This window comes from Elaeis guineensis, chromosome 5 (genome assembly GCF_000442705.2).
Source record: "Elaeis guineensis isolate ETL-2024a chromosome 5, EG11, whole genome shotgun sequence".
NCBI lineage: Eukaryota > Viridiplantae > Streptophyta > Magnoliopsida > Arecales > Arecaceae > Elaeis > Elaeis guineensis.
Window position 1 is genome coordinate 21,865,424 of NC_025997.2, and position 13,366 is coordinate 21,878,789.

Sequence of the window (13,366 nt, forward strand, 5' to 3'; positions counted from 1 at the left end):
ATTGGTCATAAACTCCCATATCTTACACTATCAGAAGCTAACAGTTGCATATCTCAAAGTTTCTTTTCGAAAAAACTGTAATTAATGCTGCACAATTCTTAAAAGTATAAATCAGTCTTCAGGGATTCAGATATTTAATAGTTTCTAACAGAAAGAATCCAAGGAGATATTTACTTCCCAATAAAAGTAATAAAAAAAAAAAAACAAAGTGATTATAAGGTGGGAGACTGGAAAAATAAGAAATTTCTGATGCTTTAGGAATTTCTGCCAGAAGCATAAAATCATAAGTCCATGTTTCTACAACATTTTAAAAGAACACTGCCAGTTCACTCCAATGATTGCATAAACAAAGAGTCTTTAAAAACAAAATGTTCTGCAGGCGTCCTCTAATATTTTTGCATAAAGTATTCGAGTTTAGAGGTGACAAACAGGTAATTAGTTATGATTAACTTATTATCCCATAAATAAATCACTTGCAACTGGCAATTTATGGTTTATCAGAAAAAAATTACTCGCAACAGAAGATTTGTTTAGACAAGTGACATATAGAAAAGCTAAGAGAAGGTCAACAGCGGTCAAGTAAAGGAATCATGTACCTTTACATCCATTTCACGATATTTTCAGGCCTTTATATATATATAAAAAGAAATCTATTGAAAGAAAAAAAAAATAAAAAAACTAATAAAAGCATTCACATCAGAAAAATATAGGGATGCCAATGCTAAAAGCTGAAGTCAAGTTACAAGAGATTATCGGCAGATTTCGAATCTCTGCCATCAAAATTTGTCTTCCAAAGATCGTGATACCCAGATCTGCATGTGAAGTGACGACCTGCAATGAAGAGGTGGCTAGGATTTCTAACTTATGCGAAAAACAAAAAGTTGATCTGTGCCGGTAGAAAGAGAGATAATAAAATAATTTTGTTATAATTTTAAATTTTTATTAAAGATAAATTAGAAAAATAAAATTTGAGTTTGAATCTTCCTCTCCTTCACACCCCAAATCGGGGGTAGAAAAAATTGAGTGATGGAGGGGTAGGAAGGGGTTGGGAGAAACCTTCTTTATCCTCCTTTACCTCTCAAAAATTTTATCAAATTGGGGTTCATCCTTTACCCTCCCCTCATTTACCCTCCCCTCCCCTAATGAACCCCCATGTTAAATGGCAGAACAAGCCCAAGAGAGTTGGGATTGGATTTTGGAGGAATTAAGCCATCACATTTCTCTTAAAATCGGAATCAGAAAAAAAACTCCTCCAATCAAATAATTAGACTAAGCCAATAATAACTAATACTGTCAATTGGCAAGCATGGAGTGAAAATTTTGCCCCATCTATACTCAACAACCACAATTTAGATGAGATATTAAGTAGGGATGGTAATCATATTAGATTAGATCATAAATGGATCGAATCAAATATAGATCGGATTAGAAAATCTTAAACTTAGATCTAACTTATTTATTAAACACATCATAATTTGCAATTTGAATCTATCATATTGAAGAAACAAATAATCCGACCTAACCTATTAAACTTGTTTAATACATAGATAACATTTTAATCCAATCTGATCTGACCTACTTAATTTATTTTATATTTTTTTGGTAAATGGCCTGCTTAATTTGTTTGATAAACAAATAACTTATTAGCGCAACTCAGCCCGGCTTATTTAACCTGTTTAATTGACCAGTGCTCTACTACCTACTTGGGTGCCATATTAATTAACACCCGGCGAGTTCCTAGACCAGGTTGTGAGTATTAATGATATACGGTTACAGATAATTAACTCCTAGATCATATCAACCTCAGAAAGATCCAACTCAAGTTGGATCGAATTACAAGCACCTCCAACTAAACTTTTGAATGAAGCTGCACATGGAACTGTAATTTTCCAAGCAAAACAAACAAAAAAAACATATACTTCTTAATGTGCCCCCCACCCTCCCACTCCCCCACCCCCCACAAAAAAAAAAAAAAAGGGAGGTCGTGGTAGGCGCCATGCCGATCGATGGATGAGCATCTCTTGCCGGAGATGATGATTCATGGCGTCGTATAAGGGAAACAGAGAGGAAAGGGAAGGGCTTGTTGCACTAACGACAACTATGCTATTCCAATGCCAGCATGCGATGGGCGATAAGTGATGCGAGCTTGGCGAACCACGCCTCTAGATATGTGGGCCACACCTCCGTATTTGTCATCACTTTCTTCTCCATCAACCCTACCATCCTCTCTCCCACGTGAGTCTCCAACTCTTTCATAAGAGGAAGCTCTCGAGGAAAATCGGGATCCAGCAACTCCTCTTAGAAATAGTTAAAGATCCTCACCAGATCCAATAACGTCCATCAAAATCTTAGATCCAAAAATAAAAATTAATTTAAACATAAAAAGTTGAAATATATCCGATCTAATCCATAGATCTGAACAAACTTCAATGGATCTGCTAGATTAGAACAAAAAAACATCAAAACAAAAAGGTGCCAAAAATTAGAAAGAAAAAAAATATCTTTGAGGTTTGCACGACATTCTAGACCAACCTCTGCCGTTTCCTTGATCCTACATCAAGAAAGAGACTATCGGCTTGTCACTCGATCAATGAGGAATGGGCACTCAGTTGGCATCGGCCAAGAGCAAGAGGAACTGAGAGAAGGGAAAAAGAACGAAACCCTAAAATCACCATCGCAATGGGGTAGGAGCCCATCCCGGAATGGGAAAAGAAACGCAATTATTGACAGCCAAAGTAATGTGGAATTAGTTGGATGGGCCACGGGAAGTCTGGAAAGTATAATCGCGATTTCCATGCGGAAACAAGCCCAGGCGCAAGCAGCATCCCATCTTTTTACCATTTAAACAGCAGATATATCAATTCGTTTATCTAATCCAATTCAAATATTAAATAAATTAAATAGATCAGATTCATAAAATCTGAATTCGATCTAAATATTAAACAGATTAAATACATCAATTTATTTACCACTCGAACCTATTTAACTCAAATTTTAATCTACTTATGATGGATCGGATACGGATTATGATGGATCGGATACGGATTAGATTGACGGATCGAATCATATTTTATTCATCCTAATATTAAACCTAACAGTACAATCAAAGAAAATAATGCACAATAGTAATTAAAACAGTTGTTACCAAAGCTTCCCTCGTAAGCCATCACAAGGAACCATGCTAGAGGTCTTTCATATTCCTCCATGAACGAATTCTAGTTTGTAGGTTGCCGAAAACTTTTCACATGCATGAAAAGAGAGATGACTGTTGATAATATTCACAGAAGGCAGAAAAATATTGTCAAAGAGGCCAACAACCAGCCAAAGTTTATCATTAGCATAATTTCTGCATGTGGCTTCTCCGCGACGTTGATGAGAATGAAATTTGGAAATTTTTAATGGCATTTGTATGTGGTACGTCCCTAGCATATGGATTTCAACCTCATCAGGAATAACCTGAGACTTCAAGTGATCGTGGCTGCTATTTCATGGAAACGATACAAGAAAAGAAAATTTGGTCTAGAAAAATTTCAACAAGCCTTAATCTTTAAAAGGTATATTCCAACAAGGATGTAAATATCAGATCAGAATTCACCATTTATAACATGCACAAACTTACATTGTTCTTATTGTTTTTTTATGGTCACCTTTGAACAGGCACATATAATGGTATAGAACGTTATCTTGAGATAAATAAAGGCAAGCCTACAAATCAATACAACATAAACACAGATAGGTCAATATCAGATTAGAACATTTACAAACATGGAGCCATCACCGTCACCTTTGGAGCTGGTCTGCAGCTGGATTGCTTGTAGCTGATGATGCTGGTGTCCTACCGTTAGGTACGCCATTTTCAACAGGTACTGGAGCTCCCCACTTACCCTCGGACTCCGAGGGCTCTATCACTTTAACTGCTCCATCCGTCAACCCAACTGCCAATTGATTTGGCTCTTGTGGGTGTGCAGCAATAACAAGAGGATACACTGGCGGGTTGCTACGGAAATAGAAAGTAAGATGCTTGGTCAATGGAAGTTGAGTTCAACCAAAAAAATGAACTGTTCTCGGATAGGCATTAGTAGCATGAACATTCCAAAGGGACTTCAAGGAAAATTAAGTGCCGTCAAAAAATGTAGAACGTAGAACAACTAATAAATAACTGCTGCAGGGGAGAAAATGTGAGCATGATGCTTGGTCAATGGAAGTTGAGTTCAACCAAAAAAATGAACTGTTCTCGGATAGGCATTAGTAGCATGAACATTCCAAAGGGACTTAAAGGAAAATTAAGTGCCGTCAAAAAATGTAGAACGTGGAACAACTAATAAATAACTGCTGCAGGGGAGAAAATGTGAGCATGATGGTACTTCGTAAAAGTCCCTTTTCTTTGTTACCCAACACCCCCCGCCCCCCCCCCACCCCACCAACTTAAAAAAAAAAAAAGCCCCTTTTCTTGAAAACATAAAAACATTTACAATTTTGAGAATGAAAGGAAAACTAATAATTCTTAAATAGTAACAGACGCGATGGAATTGTAGAAGGTAAAGCTATATAATTATTTTACATAGTCAGCATTCACAAGGAATTGACGAAATGATGGAAGACTTGGCAAAGAATGTACTCGAATTGAGAGCAAGAAAAAGCTTTTTGCCAATGTCGCAAAGAAGCAAAATATAACCATATGAGTGGCACTGCTGAACTTTAAAATGCAACCTAATATTATACTAGATAAAGTTTTAAAAGATTGCAGTTGTTCCTGCTGAAAGGTTGAATAATACTTGACAGAAAACATGACTACCTGTTTGCAGATGCTGGAGACATGTATGCCAATGGGGCAATTCGACATCTTAATCTCAAGTTATCAGCATCAAAAACACCAATGTTACCATCGCAAAAAGTAGCATAGACCAGCTGGCTGTTGCATGAGTAGGATGCATATGATATAGGGGCAGAAAGACTTTCCCTGGGAACCCACTGAAATGGAGATACATTTCATGAGAAAATTCAGAACTCATCATGGAGCCATCGGTCTCAAAGACAATATGTTACCTGATGAACACGCTCAATTTTGGATGCATCATATATTGCTAGATGTGTTTCATGGGCTACCAATAGTCGACTCTGGTCAGAATTGAACTGGACACGCGTATCGCCAGCTGGTGCCTTCCCAGGAGGAAGTTGGATGGTTACAGATTTCTTTTTCTCCCATGTCTCAGTGTTCCACACGGAAAGCTGCATACATAAATTATATTTGCAATGGAAAACCAAAATATGCATAGCAAAGTTAGCCTCATTGACCATCCCAATCAGCTACTTTAACTCAAACAAAAACCCAAAGAGAAAAAAAAAGAAAGAAGAAAAGATTCAACTGTTCAAACAGTAATGAAATGAAAAGTAATGAAAATTGTACTCAAAACCAAAATTGATTCCAACAAAGAGATAGAAAGTATCAAAAATGCCAGAGCGAGAATCTTGCCGCTCCCAGTCTCAGTATGTAGTCTGCTGGGAATGATGGAAGGGCCAGTGGTAGCAGCTAAATGGAGACGTGGTTGAAGGGTTCAAGCCATCATTAAAGCATACATGAGATGCACATAATAATGCTTGAAATCCCTAAAGCACAAAGTCCAGAGTGTAACACAAGAGATCATAATGATAGAACAAATTACCAATAAACATAACTGTGGCACAAACGAAATTGAAATCAAAAGGCTGAAACTCTGCTACCAAGATTAGTTAACCCCAAAGTGACCTGTCTCAACTTCAAAAAAGATGGTGGTCTAGCATCAAAATATGAAGAAAATGACAATGTGGAACTGCAATTGATTAATCATCTTATAAAGGCCAAATTAAAGGATATAACTGAAATATAATAACCATTCGATAAAATAGGGCTAACCAAGCATAAAGAGTAATGCATCTGGAATTAAGACTAGCAAGTCGAATGGACTATAAAGAGAATAGAGATGTAATAAATTATATAGGTATCTAAAACTCATACACTGGATAATCAGATAATTAAGAGTGCACAAAGGCAATCAGAACTAGAGCAGCAAGTGTCAGAGGAAGTAAGACAGATGCTTTATACCACCAGGTGGCAGCTATAGTCCAATCTGCATGCTTATAACCATAATCATAACCACTAAGACTTGTCACAACTATCTGAAGTCAGATTGAATCTTAACATGTCATGCCTTCCGATTCAGCGCTACCTCCAACTTTATTTAAAGCTTTTCGTTGTCCTTCCTCACAGCTTCCATCTATGTTACTTGATGTGTTTACTCTTCCTGTATCCTTCAACAAAGACATGGAGACCCCTCCTTCCCAGAAACAAATTTTCCTACATCCATTCTATACATTTGCAATCAACTAAATGTCTTATGGAAAACACCTATATGTTAACATAGAAGGCTATGTTGAAGATACATGCGATATACTTTATACATATTAATATTTCTTATGATCCCACTCAAAATAATGGTATAAAATCAGAAAAGAATTTGCATAGGAGATACTAATAGATTTTTACATGGATTTTCATCAGCAAATAAAATCCAGGATCTCTGTTTGGTGCAGTAAATAGGAGTGGTGATAAAATTGCACAAGATGATTAGAAGTATGCCAAACAATCTTAATGGCAGAAGGAACCTTTGTGAGATATGGGATGATGTTGGAGCAAGAAAACATTACAGTTCAGTCTCTCTCAAAAGATAAAGAAATCTGGAAAGATTTAGAAGCCAGTATTAAGATTAGAAATACAGAAGCACACCAGTGTACAACATATTATAATGTAAATGCTGTTAAATGATGCACCCGTAGCCAAGTGTTATGCAAGAGGACATGGTTAGTACTCTAAAGCCCTTTACCACAACAGCAGAAGCAAGAATCCCATGGAAAGACAGTGCGAATAAAAATCAAGTTCCATTTGCTCCCCACCGCTCGGTTGCTTCCTTGTCCCCAGACCACATTGTAATGGACCATATAAAGCATCACTTCCTATAGTGATACATCCTTGCCAGACACAACCTTGGCGTAGGATGTACATGCTTAAATGCAGGCTAGATGTCCCGGTCCCCACAAAGGTGGCGCCCACTAAGATATTGTTACATGAATAGTTGAGATTCTCTCACTGCTAACCCACTGAATAGTTGAGTTCATGAATTTATAAATGAGAGGTTTTATCGTTCCTTCAGACCACTAAGATATTGTTACATGAATATATGCGTAGTACATACACATATCTGTCTGTGCATGTCTGTGTTTGTGATGCATTGCCATACACAGAACATGAAATTTGTCAGGATTTTCAGAAATTTGAGGCCATGTTTCAAGATAGACAAAATGCAAGAAACCGCTATTGTTACTCACCTGTGCATCAGCACCTGATGACACGAGTATATTGAGATTGTTGGAGAATGCTAAACCAGTTATGCGTTTCTGATGACCTTTCAGCTTTGTTTTAACCTGACACAAGTAGGCGAAAAAAAACATATACCAACAGTAGTAATAGGAACAATAGCAACATTGTCACTGGTTAAAGAAAATTACCTCATCCACTCTCACATTGTATATGTGGATTGTTGAATCTTCCATTCCAATTGCTATAATGTTATTGTCCTGTGGGTGGAATGCTAAATATGTTGATGCTGGTGGGGGTGGCATGAATGTTGTCATTACCTGCAAGAGCATAAGTACACTGCCCAGTCACAAAATGCTTAGCATTAATTATGTTTGCATATAATCCATGACATAGACATTGCCAGTTTACCTTAAATGTCATCATGTTAAATAATGAAACCTTCCCACCGCATGCAGACATTACATATGAATCATTTTTTGAGAGTGCAATACAAGGTACTGCTTCTTCAGGGTTTGTATCTGACACATCATTAGTCATAAGAAGACCACTGTTTGGTTGCCAATGCTGTGGCACAACACTGGCCGTGGCCTATAACCCACAATAACTTAGTATGCTTCTTTATTTATATAAATATTCAAAATACATATAAAGAACAGAGAAAAATGCTAGCCAATAACCTTGCCACTTGGATTCTGTTCACTACGGCTCCACTTCCACAACCTCTGAACAGCATTTGACCCTAATGCTAACAAGCCAACCCCAGAGTTTGTGTAAAGTAGCCTTGCAACCTATATGTGAGAAAGTGAGATTGTTAAACAATAGAAACTCAAGATTTAAGATTCTGTGAGCATTAGATATAAATTAACATAGATTAGTTAGCACCTTGCTGGCAGAATCTGTGCTCTCTGGCATGGTAACAACTCGACATTGTTGTGGATTTAAAATTTCAGCCAATTCCCAAGGCTTAGTCTTGTCGGGCAATTCTTCTGAAATTCTTGGCTTATCTATACTCCTAGATGATGGATCACCTCCATTCTACAAAAAGCATGAAACCATAAGTAAGACATTCCATGTCATTACCCTTCCCCCCTCTCCCAAAAGGGGGAAGGGGGAGCCAAGAGAAGTGTCATGTGTCTAATGTACTCAGATACAATTAGGCCAATGGAAAGCATCCCCTTGATGGATTTAATAAAATTTAATTGCAATATTTATGGAACAGAAATTGCACATGAATCTGCATGTTCCCATAAATGGTTGCAGTAGCATAGGCCAGCTTTTCCCCACCAAGGAGGCCTACTATGGAGAACACAGGGTCCTGGACATGAAGATATTTTCCCATTCAGAGTGTTGTGCTTGGCCAGAAATAGAACGAGATGTACAGAATGCAGCTCCTTGATTTTGTTTGTGTTTTCATTTGAGAGATTCTTTACATATGTACACATACATGTCTATAAGGACCAGAATTATAGACAAATACATATATAAAAAGGCAAAACTTTAGACGTAATCTAAAATCCTTTTATATAAGAGCTCCACATCACACCAATGTTGCATGTGTTGTGTATTATTTAAAGCTTTGCCATCAACGCGGGAAAGGGTCAAGTCCAACATGTTGAGACTTTAAGTGATGAAAAAACACACCACTATGACCACAAACAAAGTAAGCTTAGGACTGTTTGGCATTGGCTTAGCTATGTAAACAAAACTTTTCAGCTGAACTTAGGCTTCAAGCAAACCTAAGCCCTATATGTTCAAGCTTTACTTAACAAGGCTAAGCATATATGTGTTTTTGCAAATCAGAATGTACTTAGAATCAGCTTGTATATAACTGTGCCCTAAAGTGCAGCTTGAGTTTCACACACTGTTTGAATGAATGAGCATGGCAGGCTGATTAAGAAGCGAGTCTAAGATGTTCACACGCAGCTAACTGTACGAACTGTAGCCCAACAGACCATTATAATTCTGCGCACAACATATAATGGCCAAGAGAATAGAAAGATTGAATTTTAAAAAAATAAGGGAAATCTAAATGATTGACTGAAAAGTGAAATGACAACATATGCAAACAAGAGGATCCTTTATGCTTGTCATGTGAAAAGATATGCCTGGCCAAGAAAGCAAAAGGAATAATCTCATAAAGCCTTAAATTTTCCCTCTCTTATTAAACATACAAGGATAGAAGATGGCCTTGCAGGAGAGTTTCTGTCCAATCGATCGACTCTGCTGATGTTCGGAGAGATGCTTGCAACCACAGGGGTTCCTGAAACCTGATTAAGAATTTTCAAGGTTAGGAAGTCATTGTAGATCTCATATTATATAAGTTCAGTTGTAAGTTGTAACCTTTATAGGAGTAACTTCATGTTGAGCTCTAAATGCTTCATAAGGTCGGTTTCCAAAAGCTCGCAGGGATTTAAGGCCATCCACATTAGCAAGTATCTTAAAACCATTATCAACTGTATTAACAGCAAGAAGATTTCCTTCCCTGTTGAATCTCAGACGTGGAAAACTCTGAAGTAGTTGACGCACCAATATTAAAAGGATTGATTAAAACGAAATTCAATTCTACAATGGACATATAAGTATCATATATACTGACCGGGAGTCCACCGTCAGCATCTGTGCTTGTAAGCATGTTAACATTGTCCACATCCCAAAATTTTATCTGGTTATCTTCACCGGCAGCCAAAAAGTGATTCTGGCAAGTATCAAACTGCACAACACCTATCGATTTTTTCCGGAACCCAGAATATGTCCTCTTTATTGCTCCTTCACTTTCATTCCACTCAACCAGGTGAGAATCCCCATCTTTACTAGTTCCACATGAGAATAATCTATACAGTGAAGAGAGACAGATGGGCGATGCATTAATCATCGAATGGAAACAACAATCATATTTACAAGGAATGGACACATCACCAAATTCGATTGCAGATCTCTTAATATTGATTCTCTTACCTACTCCCATCTGCACTATAGAGCATTGTAGTACACCAACGCCCAGGAGCATCATAATCAACTCTAGAGCCCATGTTATCATATAGCCATGCCTTTATTTTCCCATCTAAAGAAGTTGAGAAGATGAACTACAAAGTCAAAACAGTACAAACTTGTCAGAAAGGCATGTATCCATATTGAAAAAATAGACTTATTGTATGTATTGGCATTCCGGGAGAAAACCTCCAAGTACACTGACAAATCCAAAGAAAGAACTCAGAAATGCTCAGTTCAGACATAATTCTAACCTAGTCATGCATCCAGAAATCCATCTTTATTTTAACCAAGGATACCTGCTGAGGTTTAACTGCTAGTCCAATATGACCTCACATATATAATTAATTTTGATTATTCACTAATGCAATCAAAATGAATAAAACAAATGCAGAATTCATTTACCAAATAAGCAAAGATGCATTTTAGAAAGACAAAAAAGGGGAAAAAAGAACTGCAAAAAAAAAAAAAATCAACTGAACATCTTACTCCAATGTTTATACTTCATATATCTCATGAAATCTAAATGCATAAGTAAGAAGATTCTCGTCATGTTTATTTGTTGTCTTATTTACCATAGATCCAGATGAGTTAAATCATCAGACTTGCTACTCTAGATGCAGCAGGAACTAGCTATTATCACAAGACAACTTCAGTGCTTGTCTTATTTCTACTATTCATTCCAATTAAATTGAGTTCTCTTTCTTTCTTTCTTTCTTGGGGGTATGGTTTTACTTGATTGGCAAAAGATATTTCTATGGGCTAAATATAGAGATGGAGGAACTGAAGCATGCCTGAGAAGCTCAAATTGGAAAGGATGAAAGAACAAATCAGACATCAAAGATCATCACTCTGAAAGCCTTTCTTTCCAGGTATAATTCACCATCACAATAGTCCCTCTTGAATAATTATACATGATCTGAAGTTCCTAGGATACTGTAATTTGCACATGCACACACGCGCGCGCGCGCGCACACAAAAAGAGAGAGAGAGAGAGAGTGGGGGGGAGGGGGGGTGGGGGGTTGTTGCAGGTGGAGGGAGGCTTTCATGACAAACAGTTGCCAAGAGGTGATGAAAATCGAGAAGGGTTTGCTGAAATATGGAAGAAGCTCATAATTCAAGAGCTAGTGTTCCATAAATTTTGAAAGTAATACCATATTAAACATTTAAATTTCCAGATGAGTATTCTAGCCAATACATATATTTCATCATCTTTACTAATTACATTCTAACTTTTTAGATGAAAATACAGCTGTTATGTAAAATGAAGATTCAGTACCATCATCATTTATTCAAATCATGATTACTAACATTCTACTTGAAAATTCAGCTAGATGTTGTTGAGCAAAAAATACCTGAATGTTCTCCTTGTGGTGGGGGCATACAGAATATACAGGTGCCTCATGCCCCTCAAAGGCATAAAGCCTTTGTCCATTCAGATCCCAGACCTATAACGTATAAAATCTCAATTAGGAAGATAAGATAGAATTTAAACCAATAGAAACATAGAGAGGTTTTGCCAGCTTGAACCTTTATCAGCTTATCATCTCCGCAAGTCACCACACATAATTGTTTGTTTGGACGAGAGAATGCAATGTCATTGACTCCTCCAACATGTGCGCCAATCTGCTAACAAAGGGGACTTTAAATACCACTTTCATCCCATACTTAGGCAGGCAATGAGAACATGCAACTGACCTCTAAAACTTCGCGTAGATCATTAGGTGCCTGATATGCATGGAGGTGAACCAAGTGTTTTGTAAATGCAACCCCTGAAGCCACAAAATCAAGATTAAAGAAAATGATAATACTAGAATAACTTGATGTTCACCAATGGAGACTTGCCTATCAAACTTCCATCTGGACTCCAAGTAACTCGAGTAATGGAGATAGAAGAGTCTTTCACAATGGCACTCTGCTCAAATATAAATGAGAAAAGACAAGGATCAGGCAAAAGAAAAACATAAATATTCATAGAAGTTTCCACTTCATTTACTAGCACAAACTACAAAAGAAGCTAAACGATCTACTATGTCACATAAAGTTTGAATTAGTCCAACGTATGGAAGTACCTTGTGCACCTGCAGTAACAGCTGAAAGAGGCATTCTTTAGACAATAAAAGCACAAAATAGATGATAATTAATTTTATGCTGTTAACCACATGGATGGTAAGCAAGATAATAACCTAGGTGATAACACAATGCAATGCACTTCATCGGATCATTTCATCAATGCACTAAATCAGCAGGTTAACAAATACACATAGAATGCTTTAAGTTATGATAGGATTTGTTTGGTGGTCATAGACCAGTCAAACTCCAGCCTGGATCATTTTAAAATCTCTAGAAACTTCATTATTGTTCTATTATGTTATTGCAGTCATATAGGTGCCAGTTTTAATGTATGGAAACCTCATTCTTTTTATTATATTTACATTCTATTATTTTCTATATAGTACACACCACCACTAACATACAAGTGTGTAGAGGTGCTGCCCATTTAGTTGATTAATGCAATTGGTGCTCTTTCCCAACTCTTAATCTACAAAGAACATGGCATCAGATACCAAAGTGTAAGAGCATTATCATAATAGATCTTTCATGCTGATCCATTTGATTAAAGTGTTGCATCATTCCTATGCATATATACCTTCACCAGAGGATCTCAAGAAATTGCAATTTAAAGAGCACCAACCGCTACAAAGTTGTTTGGCTTACAGCCACCATGACTGAGCATTCTTTAGAAGCTTACCTGGTTTGAAGATGCTCTGTGACTTTCCTGAGCTCGTTATATTGATTTTTAACTATCATGGATTATTAACCACCTGCAATTGAGATACCATGTGGTAGTCTCATTCCCTTTGACCTAGGAAACCTCCTCCCCAAATCACCCATGTCAAGTTTGCGCAAATAAATAAATAAACCTTCACCGCAAGTCTATGCTGCTAACAGCTATTGTTGCTTCTAAATTGCCTTCCAGTACCGTCACTTCCACTGTTGTTAACAGCTTCTTGGACATTATAA

At 37.1% G+C, this 13,366-nt stretch overlaps 1 protein-coding gene across 2 annotated transcripts in view; it reads right to left on the reverse strand.

Annotated features, from left to right (window-relative positions):
• Positions 1 to 3,569: 3,569 nt before the first annotated feature.
• The window catches only part of LOC105045131 (protein TPR1), a 30,373-nt gene continuing 20,576 nt past the window's right edge, over positions 3,570 to 13,366 (reverse strand). For both annotated transcript variants that reach the window (XM_010923287.4, XM_010923286.4), the window contains exons 10-25: positions 12,188 to 12,257; positions 12,041 to 12,114; positions 11,873 to 11,968; positions 11,698 to 11,790; positions 10,310 to 10,437; positions 9,951 to 10,185; positions 9,695 to 9,862; positions 9,526 to 9,621; positions 8,237 to 8,389; positions 8,032 to 8,142; positions 7,763 to 7,942; positions 7,543 to 7,671; positions 7,363 to 7,458; positions 5,047 to 5,229; positions 4,796 to 4,971; positions 3,570 to 3,997 (exon numbers count right to left, since the gene is read on the reverse strand). In XM_010923287.4, the coding sequence (XP_010921589.1) occupies positions 3,781 to 3,997; positions 4,796 to 4,971; positions 5,047 to 5,229; positions 7,363 to 7,458; positions 7,543 to 7,671; positions 7,763 to 7,942; positions 8,032 to 8,142; positions 8,237 to 8,389; positions 9,526 to 9,621; positions 9,695 to 9,862; positions 9,951 to 10,185; positions 10,310 to 10,437; positions 11,698 to 11,790; positions 11,873 to 11,968; positions 12,041 to 12,114; positions 12,188 to 12,257 (2,205 nt within the window). In that variant the 3' untranslated portion in view covers positions 3,570 to 3,780. The remainder of the gene's footprint in view (positions 3,998 to 4,795; positions 4,972 to 5,046; positions 5,230 to 7,362; positions 7,459 to 7,542; positions 7,672 to 7,762; positions 7,943 to 8,031; positions 8,143 to 8,236; positions 8,390 to 9,525; positions 9,622 to 9,694; positions 9,863 to 9,950; positions 10,186 to 10,309; positions 10,438 to 11,697; positions 11,791 to 11,872; positions 11,969 to 12,040; positions 12,115 to 12,187; positions 12,258 to 13,366) is intronic.